Below are 12512 nucleotides of genomic sequence, written 5' to 3' on the forward strand. Positions count from 1 at the left end.
GGCTTTTGTGATGTTTTGATCTCATCTTCAAGCTGGTGTTTTGGGCTTTTTATTCCCAGCAGCAGGAAGCCCAAAACACCAGTCTGAAGATGATGAGTGTGATCTCGTGGAAACATCACAAAGGCACTCTCGATTTTACATGGGAAAAGACCAATACATACCAAAACTTATGTTAAAATAATTTATATATGTCTGTGTGCTAAGTTAGAGGTGGGTTGCCTCAAACTGCCCTTGGTTCTTCCAAATGAAGTGACCTTACTTCCTTTTTCAATTGTGGCCTGAATGTGCCTCACTTTCATTTCCGTGTACCTTAAAGGTACACGGACATGTTATTTTATTAGTTGCTTTGTTGTGTTCTATCCCACAGTAGATATGTATGGGGTTAAAGTCAATCAGTTGTTCAAGTGGACACTGCACTGTACTGAAGTTGGCCTGAACCTATCTGAAATTATGATATACTATTAACTTTTCATCACCTTTAAAATATTGTTGTAAATAATAAAAAAGAAATCATTCTTTTCATGGTTAAATTGGCAAAGTAGGAGTTAAATCCTTTTTATTACAGCTCTCATCTTTAGAATTGATGACCCATCCAAAGGAAAGAGCTTAGCAATAACATATGATGCTTTAAAGTGGGAAAAACTCACTGTTTTTTGAAGCAATGATTTTTATATTGATAAACTGTTACAGCATTATTTGTTTAATCTGGAAACAAAATTCAGGATTTCAACACAAACAGGATGTATTTTTATTTGAATTGATAATTGAAATATGTCACATGTTTTGTAATACTGTACATATACTACATAAGCAGGTTTTCCACAGGACAGCGCTTATGAAAGCAGATTTTGTTGCATAAACGTAGATATTTGTGTTGACAATATTATTGGGTTAAAGCAATAGAAAATCAAACCGGATTTCTGTATCTATCAGTTATAGTAATATGGGAACACTTCACATGTCAGATATACTGTACTGTATTTGCTTGTACAATAGGAATTTATTTGCTCACTTCAACTTCCAAATAGCTTGGTATTTTCCATCCTTTCTTGGAACACTTGAGAAGATGAGAGAAAATTTTTGGTTCTTTTAGTACTTATTTGATGTAATTAAATCAGATGTTTTTGACTATAAAACTTTTCTAAAGTCAATGATTCAAATTCAATTTCAAAAAAACAAAGTATTGAGCAGATTATAATAATGAACCTTTGCCATATCAGTTGGTTCCTGGAGTGTGATATCCATGATATGTTACATTAAGAATTTCAGAGTGTATTCACTAAAATAGTGGAATTTCTTCAACCTCTATATAGATGCTAGTCTCAATACCCTATGTTGTTTGAGACTTAGAATCATTCTGCCATTGGGTTCAGTGTAATAGTCCAGATTATGAAGGAGTCATGGATGCAATGTGTACTTCACCTAATCATTTAAATGTTGATATTTGTATGCTATTGTGATATATCTTAATGTTTTTACTTTTATTACATATTGTAAACTTCTTGAAGAACTTCTTTACATAGTATCAATTTACATATCATTTTCTATCAATGCAAGCATCATTAGAAAATGACTTTTATATATGAAAATGCCATATATATATATATATATATATATATATATATATATATATATATATATATATATATATAAATTGAATCGTATTTTAAACCTCAAGTCTCTTTCCACTGGGGATTTCTTATTAAAAACAATGTTTTCAATTTCATGTGTATGCTACTCTCCTGTCATTTGACCATGGTTAGATATTGCTAAATACTCGAGTAAAAGGTGAACGTGTATGAAGTAACCATGAAATAGATGCACAAATACAGAGCTCTTGTTTGAAGCCATTAACAGTTATCATTTTATACATTTATTTCCATATTATCATTTTTGTCACATCATATTTCTGTATTGTCATTCTACAATAAGGCCTACCAGTAGTTGCGCATAGCAGTCCCGAGTATGATGTAGTAATAAAAATGTAGTCAAAAGCTTTAAAATGAATACAAATAGTCTGGACTAATGACCACAATTGAGCCCAAAATTTGGACTTATTGAGAAAGTTACTTTTGCCCCAGTTTACGACCTTTCATGCCCCAGTTGTTAAGTGAATCTGGCTTGGGATTCTGCAACCTTCATAAATATTAGCCAGTTTCTAAGCATCTGAATTTTGATCACATGATCAGATGGATGCTGCAAAAGTCAAAACTCAAAAAATGGTCATAAATCACATTTTTCAGTGCCATAAGATTACTAAATGAACTGTTGTAAGTCAAGGACTACCTGTAATTGGGAAAATTCTTCTAATTAAATAGTAAATGCTCCCCATCGGAACGAAATAAAGCAAAATATATGTCAAATAAAATCTAAATTTTTTTTTTAAATGGCCAATCATAATTTCAATTCATTGTTTAGGTCATCAAATATACAAATAAATGCAAAGTTTCACTACATTTAGACAACTAGCTAATAATACTCTTCAAAAATGTGGTTGGACAATGCCATCTATCTATAAGGTGGTGACCAGAATAGTTTACCACACAGGATTTTTAATAATACTGTCTGGTTAATAATACAGTATGGTTAATAATACAGTATGGTTGCCACTGTTGGAATTACCCTTGAGATACTTTTATTCTAATTTTGTATGCTTCTTAGGGCATCGCTTTAAAAAAGAATCAGTATGAGTAAATATAGTACAATTTTTTTCTCTTCTTTTATTTTCTTTCATTAAACGTGGGGTGTAAGACAGGATAGTTAATGATAGGTTGAGCCAGGGATATCCTAACATGCAACCAGTTATTTCACTTCATACGTTTCAGTCCACAAAGACAAATTAAGACAGATAACAAAAAATTACTTATTCAACCAGGGGGAGGGTTCAGCAGCAAAGAGAATTATTTCCTTGATCCTATATTTTTCTTTCTGTTCCAGCAGAAGCCCATTTTGCGCAAAGGAAAACTGCTGGAAACAGGCAAGTCAGTTAAATAGAGATCCTAATTACAAGGTAGTGAGGTGTTTGATTCCCATCATTTTTAAGTGTAACATTTTCTTTCGGCTATATAGCAAAAATCCATTTTCTATAAAACCAAACTAAAGCTAGATTAAGGCAATTTAAAAACAAGTGAGAGTGAGAGAAAGAATCCAATAAGTTACATAAAAAACTTTTCTTCAAATTATTATAATCATTCTCTCACTGTGTAAATAACAACAATAGTAGGGAATTGACATCATATAGGACAGAGGTCTCCAAACTTGGCAACTTTAAGACTTGTGGACTTCAACTCCCAGAATTCTCCAGCCAGCTCTGCTGGCTGGAGAATTCTGAGAGTTGAAGTCCACAAGTCTTAAAATTGCCAAGTTTGGGGACCCCTGATATAGGAAAATCCACTTCTTCCAATATAACCTGTGACTGCACTTTTAGACAACAAAGAAGTAACTGAAACAAAAGAACATTGTTCACATTTTCCTGTTGTATATAGAAGAATCAAGGAGGAACTCCTACTCAAAAATTTCTGTCTTGTTCTGGCACATTTATTAAGCAGTGATAAATTTTAAAAGGAAAGGCATTCAACCATCTTTCTAGTCAATTTTTGAATACCATTCTCATACAAATTCCTTTGTTCAAGTTTACTTAATTGCAGTAAGGGCAATATAGAGGTTTTAGACAGAACTAAAGATACTCTGTCCAGTTGATTAACTAGCTTATGTGTATAATAGGAGGATCCTATCTTGAGCAGTGAAGAGAGCTGTGGGTATGTATATTTTGTGCTGAGAATTGATAGTAATTCATTTATAGATTGCTTGAATTTTACTTTACATTTTGTTCGTGATGAAACAGCTGCATAAGTGAGATGTTTTATTTGGAAGTTTAATATCCATAATGAACTATGGATTCAAGTTTCTTCTATTGTTTAGATTGTCAAATACAATTCCATAGTGTGCTTATACTATACAAAGGTCAGAAAACAGTTTTGATCCTAATAATGCACTTAAACTTTATTTATAGGCTCAAAATCAAAAAGAGAATAAAAGCTCTAAGACAGGGGTGTCAAACTCATGTCCTCACAGCAGTGTCACGTGATGTATCAGGACTTTCCCCCCCTTTGCTAAACCAGGCAGGAGAGGGGCAGCACATGATATATTCGGCCCACGGGTCACGGGTTTAACACCCCTGCTCTAAGATGTCAATACCTTGATTTCTTACCAATTTTATGATAATAGAAGATTTTGTACAATTTTTTAAAATTGAGAGGATGCTAAAAGAGCAGCCATTGTAAACAATTTTTTAGACTGATTACTAGGTTTCCAAACTTGAGTCACACCTCTAATACAGAGATAGGAACCATATTGGTGATACATTCAGTTTGAACGATGGTTTTAAACATTTTAGGCCTCATAGTTATGCTGTCTTTTCTCTCTCCCATCCCAGCTCTTTTTAATTGTGGCTATTCTATATATGATACCTTTATTCTGCCTTTTTTCCAGTGAGCTTAGAGAACTGCATGTTATTCTCTCTCTCATTTTTTAATCCTGGATACAATCATATGAGGTAAATTATGCAGAGGAGAGAAAGGCACATAGGAAATTAGTGAGGTTTGTGACCAAGGCAAATGACCCTGGATTTCGGTAGGCTTAATCTGACATTCTAGCTAGTTTTTTGGTAGTGTGTACTATTATACGTGCTAGTTATCTGTTTAGTGCTGTTATTTCCAAATAGACTATGTGCACAATTAATAGGCAAGTGAGTATTTTGACCATATCATTTTTATGCATATTTCCACCTCCAGGCTGTATAAACCTGAGTGCTTAGTGGATATCAGCATATCAGGTGATATCTATTTGTGTAATGAGGGAGGGTTTCACCTAAGGAAATTAACACTTTATATCAAGGTGAGCATAATTATTAGGCAGCTTCTTTTCCTCAGACCAAATGGGCCAAAAAAAAGAGATTCAACTGACTCTGAAAAATCAACAATTGTCAAAAGTCTTTTTCAGAGGGTTGTAGCACTCTTGAAATTGCTAAGATATTGGGGTATAATCACAGAACCATCAAATGTTTTGTTGCAAATAGTCAACAGGGCTGCAAGAACCATGTTGAGAAAAAAAGATGCACACTAACTTGTAAATATTTGAGAAGACTCAAACATGAAGTTACCAGGAATCCATAATGCTCCAGTGCTACCATACTCCAGAACTGCAACTTACCTAGACTGCCCAGAAGTATAAGGTGTTCAATGTTCAGAGACATGGCCAAGCAAGGAAGGCTGAAACTCAACCACCACTGAACAAAAAAAACCGTAAGTTGAAATGGGAAGACTGGGTCAAGAAATATCTGAGGACAGATTTCTCAAATATTTTATGGACTGATGAGATGAGAGTGATACTTGGCGGACCAGATGGGTAGGCTCATGGCTAGATCAATAATGGGCACAGAATTCTACTTCAACTCAGACACCAGCAAGGTGACAGTGAGGTACTGATATGAGCTGGTATTAATAAAAATTAGCTAATTGGACCTTTTCAGGTTGAAGATGTACTCAAAATCAAGTCCCAAACCTACTGCCAGTTTTTAGAAGTTGCTTTCTTCAAGCTGTGGTACAGGAAAAAGTCTGCATCTTTCAAGAAGACCATGATTCTTATGCAGGACAATGCTCCATCACATGCCCCAAAGTATTCCACTGGGCGGCTAGCCAGTAAAGGCCTTAAAAATGAGAGAATAATAGCATGGCCCCCTTCCTCACCTGAACCTAAATCTTATTGAGAATATGTAGGCCCTTCTTAAACAGGAGATTTACAGTGAAGGAAAACAGTACACCTCTCTGGGAGGCTGTGGTTGCTGCTGCACAAAAAGTTGTTTGTCAACAGATCAAAAAACTGACAGACTTCATGAATTGGAAGACTTATGACTATTATTGAAAAGAAGGGTGGCTATATTGGTCACGGATTTTGAACTGTCAGAAATATATGAACCTTTTGAGTTGTTTAGCGTTTTCACTTTCACAGATGCAAGTAAACGAGTGAGATGGGCAAATTGTCATTTTTCATTTAGTGGTATTATAGTTTCTGCATATTAATAGTTGCCCAGTAATTGTGCACACATAGATATTCACTTTTACTTTCTTAAATACAGTAGAACCTCGACATACGAGCTGCTCTATATACGAGCATTTCGAGATGCGAGCTAGGAGGGGAGGGATATTTCTGTTCTACTTACGAGCCCAAATTCGGGATACGAGCGCTCACCGCCTGTCCCTGTCAGCGGCCCAGCCACCTTTACCCGCCCGGACAACCGCCAGAGAGGCTCCTCCGGAGGGGTGCACGGGGAAGGGCTTGAGCCGCCGCCTTCTCCCTTCCCCATGGGAGCGCCGCACCTCTTGTCTGCCCGGCCCGAGAGGCACGAAAGCGCCGCTTATGCCGGGCGGTCCGCCGAGCCGATTGCCGAGCGGGGGCGGGGCGCGGGAGGAGGCAGCGCCACACCGGACCCCTCAGGCTGCTCCGCCCGGGATGGGGCTCCTCCGAGCCGTCGACGCACCTGCCCAGGGAGAAGCCGCTGCCCAAACCTCAGCCGCTCACCAAGTGGGAGCAGTTCGCGCGCCTCAAGGGCATCCAGCCGACTCGCAAGAAGCGCGGCACGCTTGTCTGGGACGAAGCCGCCCAAGAGTGGAAACGGCGCTGGGGTTACCGCCGAGCCGGCGGCGACCCCTCCCGCGAGTGGCTCATGGAAGTGCCCGACTCGGCGGACCCCATGGAGGACCAGTTCGCCAAGCGGCGCCACGAGAAGTGTGAGCGGGTGGCGCGCAACAAGCTCAACCGCCTGAAGAACCTGGCGCGCGCCCAGCGGGGCCGCCCGGCCGCCGACCTCCACCCAACGGGCCACCAAGACCGAGCCGAGATGAGCCGCGTCGCCGCCCTGGCTCGCGTCTCCACCGCCTCCCGGGGCCGCTTCCAGCCTCGCCTGCCCAAGGAGCCCGCCGTCGCCCAGACCAACACGGCCCGTGGCAAGAAGCGGCGCTTCCAGCTGCTGCTGGGCCACCTGGAAGGGGAGAAGAAGCGGCACCGGGAGCTGGCCCGCAGCCTGAGTAGCAAGAAGCCCGCCCTGGACCTCACCCGCGCCGTCAACAAGCAGCTCCGCGAAGACGGGTGAAGGTGGCTGGGCCGCTGACAGGGACTGATTTTTGGGCTTGCACGCATTAATCGCTTTTCCATTGTTTCCTATGGGAAACAATGTTTCGTCATACGAGCTTTTCGACTTACGAGCCTCCTTCCGGCAGCAATTAAATTCGTAAGTCGAGGTTCTACTGTATTCACGTTTGAGATTTATTAACATTTAGGATTGATCAAGAGCACTGTAGTTATTCAATAATAAAATTAATCCTCCAAAATACAACTTGCCTAATAATTGTGCACACAATGTATGGTCTGATGAGATCTTCATCAGTGTGAACCTTTGTGTTCTGACTGACACTTTTTATTTAGTCACAGCATCTTGGGATTGGAATAGAAATGAAAACCTGGCAATGAATCCTATTTTAGCTACTTCCTTCCTTTACTGTTTACATTTTCCCATACATTGAGAAAAAGAAAAGTTTTGTGTTTGTAAGATTATATTGTTAAGGAAAAGATAATTAGTGGATTTTTATTACACTTTTCCCTGTCCTCAGCTCTCAACAGTTGGGTCAGTTGTTCTCAGCAATGGATTGCTAACCCTCTCTTCCTTTTATATAGAAATGTATCATGTGCCTCAAATTTGTGATCCATTTTGCCTCAACTTTCACTACATTTATGTTTTGTAATATTCAAAGTATCAAGTATCAATAGTTTGAAATATTATAGTCATCACGTCTTAACAGCAATCCATCTGCCCTGTTTTGATGAAAAGTTAAAGAGGAGCAGGCTTTAAGAATCACATTGTGAAGAGGTGTTACGGAAAAACCTTTTATAAAATAACAGAACTTGCAATACCCTAACTTTAAACTAATTTCATCCTATTCCAATTTTTTTGAAATACAACCTTTTTCCTGACAGATAACAGGAGACAACATTTCTGGGTTTTTTTCACATTCATGCCCCAGAATTTGAATAGAATAGTTTTGAGTTCCTTCCACATTCATACATTTTTCTCATTTCGAACTTAAGAATCTTATCTTGAAGCAGATTGGATTGTCCTTGCGTTACCGTCATGCACAGCTTATTCAACTGCAGGTGCTAACCATTAAAGAAAGTGTAAGAAACATAATTAAATACATTGTCAAAGTAGATTGTTTCTTTAAAAACAATTTTTGTGCTCTTGTTATATGTTGAAAACTCCTCCTTATAACATTAGTATATAATATAATCTGCACTTTTTATTGCATATTTTAATCAAGTGCCACTACACTGCCATTTTAAAATAATTTTCATCGTCATTGCTATTAAAACATCACCCTTCATAGAGTTGTGTTTCTGTTTTGAAATTATTTCTTGCATCTACTCCTTCAATATCTGAATATTGAGCATAATTAGAAATCAAGATATCATATAAAGCCTAATCAATGTCCAAACATTGATTATTGTCTGATTGAAGTTATTGCACTAACTATTGAGGAATACAGCTTTTTATAGGGTCCGTAACATACAGGTGAAACTGGAAAAATTAGAATATTGTGCAAAAATTCATTTATTTCAGTAATGCAACTTAGAAGGTGAAACTACAGCTCATGAAAAAAAACCAAGTTCACCATCTCAGAAAATTAGAATATTTCATGCGATCAATAAAACAAGGATTGTACATAGAACAATATCAGATCTCTGAAAAGTATAAGCATGCTTATGTACTCAGTACTTGGTTTAGGCCCCTTTTGCAGCAATTACTGCCTCAATGTGGTGTGGCATGGAAGCTATCAGCTATGGTACCGCTGAGGCGTTATGGAAGACCAGGATGCTTCAATAGGGGCCTTCAGCTGTTCTGCATTGTTCAGTCTCATGTCTCTCATTTTTCTCTTGGCAATGTCCCATAGATTTTCTATGGGGTTCGGGACAGGCAAGTTTGCTGGCCAATCAAGTACAGTAATCGTACAGTCATTGAACCAGATATTGCTGCTTTTGGCAGCGTGGGAAGGTGTCACGTCCTGCTGGAAAATTGAAGTCAACATCCCCATAAAACTCAGCTTTCGATGGAAGCATGAAATGCTCCAAAATCTCCCAGTAGATGGCTGTGTTGACCCTGGACTTAATGAAGTATAGTGGACCAACGGTAGCAGATGACATGGCTCCCCAAATCAACACAAACTGGAAATTTCACACAAGACTTCAAGCATCTTGCTGTTTGTACCTCTCCATCCTTCCTCCAAACTCTGGGTCTTGGGTTTCCAAATAAGATTTAAAAATTTCCATTCTCTGTTGATGTAATGAGTCTCTGTCATATATTAAGTTTCACCTTTTAAATTGCATTACTGAAATAAATGAACTTTTGCACGATATTCTAATTTTTTTAGTTTCATCTATAGATACTGCAATACTTGATTCTATGGGTCAGGTTCTAAATGTTCTGTTTTCACATAACTGGAAATCAAAGATTTCAAGGAATAAAATCTTATCTATTGGTGCATTAGTTCTAAGAATGTAAATAGTATGCTCATAAAGCAATAGTTGATATACTAAATTCCATTTCTCCAAATTATAACCTATGCTTTCATGATGACCCTCATGATGAATTTTTATTTTATAAACAGACCCTTTTTGAATATGCAGAAAAGTGGAAGACCTCTGAGGATCCCTTGCCTTTGTTGGAGGTATACACACAGGCAATTCATGGATATATAAAAGCAAGACCTTACCTTACCTCCGAGTGTGAAAATGTAGCCTTTGTGCTTGAACGCTTAGCTATGTAAGTAAATTATATATAATTTTGTTTTCTAATTTATTATAAAGCTAACATTTGTTAAATTTAAAAAGTAATAGAACTCTTTTCTGGGCACTTAATGCTGATCTTTACATTGTTCCATTTGCTTTTTCAGAAGCTATGCTGAACTTTTGTTATGCTTGCCTATTGAACTGCCTGAAAATCGATGGAAAGAGTTTCAGTCATTTATTCAAGTGGGTATCTTATTTGACAGCTAATGTATACATTAGTTCTATAAAATAAAGTCCATATGTGCTATTGCAATTGTACTAATAACCTGTAAGATTATTGGTTTTCTTTGTTAAAAAATCATTATGATTATCATTCTTCACTTAAAATGATTTATGTGTAAAAGAAAACAAGCTGTAGCTTTGTTTAATAACCGGTCATAATTCACAGTTTAGCACTTTGCTTAACATTTTAGAATTCCATATCACCCTTACTTATAATTCTAATTAGAATCTTCTATATTCAAGAGGAGAATAGAAAGCTAGAGAAGGACAATATTTATATTGTATAATTATAATAAAGGCAGCAAATTAATGAAACAAAGAAATGTTACACTGTTCTTATATCAAGATCACTAGATAATTCCATGATTTTATTTACTAGTTTTAAATGTGTTTAAGTCAACATGCGAAAAAATGTAGGTTTGCATTATGTTTTTAAGCATGGCAATTAGTGAAAGTATTGGAATTTTGAGGATAAATATGTTGGAGCAAATATAATTTTCTGTCACTTGCTATAAAGAATTCTCTTCTTTTTCCAGATGGCGCATACAAAATTAATGCAAAATGGCAGCCATCAATTACATATTTTATCTGTTCTTGCCCAAGAGGATGGAGCATGGAAGAATCCAGTTCTTCGCAACATTCTTTCCCAAGAGCTGCTAGATTGCGATACAGGTAAAATGATAATTTGTGGGGGGAAATTAATTACTGCTCAGCAAAAAAATTTTTTTCATGATACTGCTCTTTTAATATTTTTATATCACAAATATTATGAAGATGCTGTATCTCTTTAACTTTTTCATTCATCAACTCAAACTAGTTATTATTCTTGTCTTAGTTTGCAGATATCTTCATATATGATGATAGGCTGCAATTGTATATAAAGACTCATATATACTGTACCAAAAAACCCCAAACAGATGAAAAGGATTTTTAAAAATTCTTTTAATTAAATTAGTTTAAGACTCCAATTGGAGTCTTACAACATTCAATTTGATAATATACTTGGCTTTTAGTTTGCTTTTGTGGTAATTCTTATGTTGAAGGCTCCAAAAAGGCTGGGACCAAATTTTTGCAGACAATTTGTCTCAATTTTAAAACGATGAATGGAAGTTATTTTCTACATAAATTTGATTGACATCAAAGGAAAGGTTTTTTAAAAATAAATAAATAAATGGAGTACTTTCACTGTGATATTTATTATCTTGCTACATATTATCAAAATCCTGTTTCTCCAGTTACAGTATTTTGTTTTGATAACAGAAGAATATATAACTCTCTGCCTGAGTACAGTTCTAAGATGTGTATTGCTAATAGTTTTAAGTAATCACTACCTTTTGCTGGAATGTTTTCTTAAATTGTTGTAGTCTATCTTACTATACAAATTTTGTATTACATACAAAATGATATGTAATACAAATTTTAACAATTATAACAATAAATAGAGTTTATAACTGGAGCTAAGAGGCAACCTTTTTTGACACTAAGCCTATATTTCTTTGAACCACAGAGCTAAGTCATTATGGTTTTGAACCTTTATTATTTTGTGTTAACAGTCAAATTACATGTACATTTTAATCTTTCTAATATTCATATAAAACATTTTCATTTCTTCTGTTAAATATTTTCATTGTTTGCTTTACATTAGTGTAGAGTGATAATTTGTAACATTTAAAAATGTGTATCTTATTTACTTAAATAAATCATAAAGCCATCCATCTTAATCTGAATTATTAAAAGAATTAGAATTTTTCTTCTTGTAAGAATCTTAGCAAATCATGTTTTATCAGTTTAGTTATCATTATTTTATTAACTATATTATGATTGTCTTTTCTCCTCTAATAAATAATAATGGATTATAGAAACATAGAAGACTGACGGCAGAAAAAGACCTCATGGTCCATCTAGTCTGCCCTTATACTATTTCCTGTATGTTCCATCTGTAATATCAAGTTGGATAAGACTAAATTTAGAATTTGTTAACATTCAGCAACCACTTCACCCCCATTTTTTCCATCTTTTGGAAAACATGGGCACAGGCAAAGAGTTCATTACAGAAAAACTGTTCAGTATCTGTTTAGCTGAATGATATTGCTATCTATTCCATTTATCTAATTTCATCACCTTCCTAAAGTAATTAAAGCAATTGGTTTACCTGTTGGAGTATCAGTTTTCATATTATAAGACATCTGAATCCAGCCAGGCTGGGGAAAATCTGTGGTGCAATTGAGTTTGTTATTAATTAAAATTACTCTTGGTGGTATAGTTTTGTTCCTGTATTGTGTACAGTAGTTTTATATTTATAGATGAGTCATAACTATGAATAAACCATCTGGTTTCTTTGGTTTCTCATTTATTCTTCCCAATTTCTACCACTTTTTACACATACATTAATT

At 36.2% G+C, this 12512-nt stretch overlaps 2 protein-coding genes across 3 annotated transcripts in view; both read left to right on the forward strand.

Annotated features, from left to right (window-relative positions):
* The window catches only part of ZNF292 (zinc finger protein 292), a 34479-nt gene that overhangs the window by 1461 nt on the left and 20506 nt on the right, over positions 1–12512 (forward strand). For both annotated transcript variants that reach the window (XM_070733170.1, XM_070733171.1), the window contains exons 2-4: positions 9717–9871; positions 10002–10080; positions 10656–10791. In XM_070733170.1, the coding sequence (XP_070589271.1) occupies positions 9717–9871; positions 10002–10080; positions 10656–10791 (370 nt within the window). The remainder of the gene's footprint in view (positions 1–9716; positions 9872–10001; positions 10081–10655; positions 10792–12512) is intronic.
* LOC139158130 (ribosome biogenesis regulatory protein homolog) lies at positions 5430–7150 on the forward strand. The gene is made up of 2 exons (XM_070735551.1): positions 5430–5474; positions 6527–7150. The coding sequence occupies exons 1-2, from the start codon at positions 5430–5432 to the stop codon at positions 7148–7150; spliced, it is 669 nt and encodes a 222-aa protein (XP_070591652.1).

The sequence above is a fragment of the Erythrolamprus reginae genome, chromosome 1 (genome assembly GCF_031021105.1).
Source record: "Erythrolamprus reginae isolate rEryReg1 chromosome 1, rEryReg1.hap1, whole genome shotgun sequence".
NCBI classification, from domain to species: Eukaryota; Metazoa; Chordata; class Lepidosauria; order Squamata; family Dipsadidae; genus Erythrolamprus; species Erythrolamprus reginae.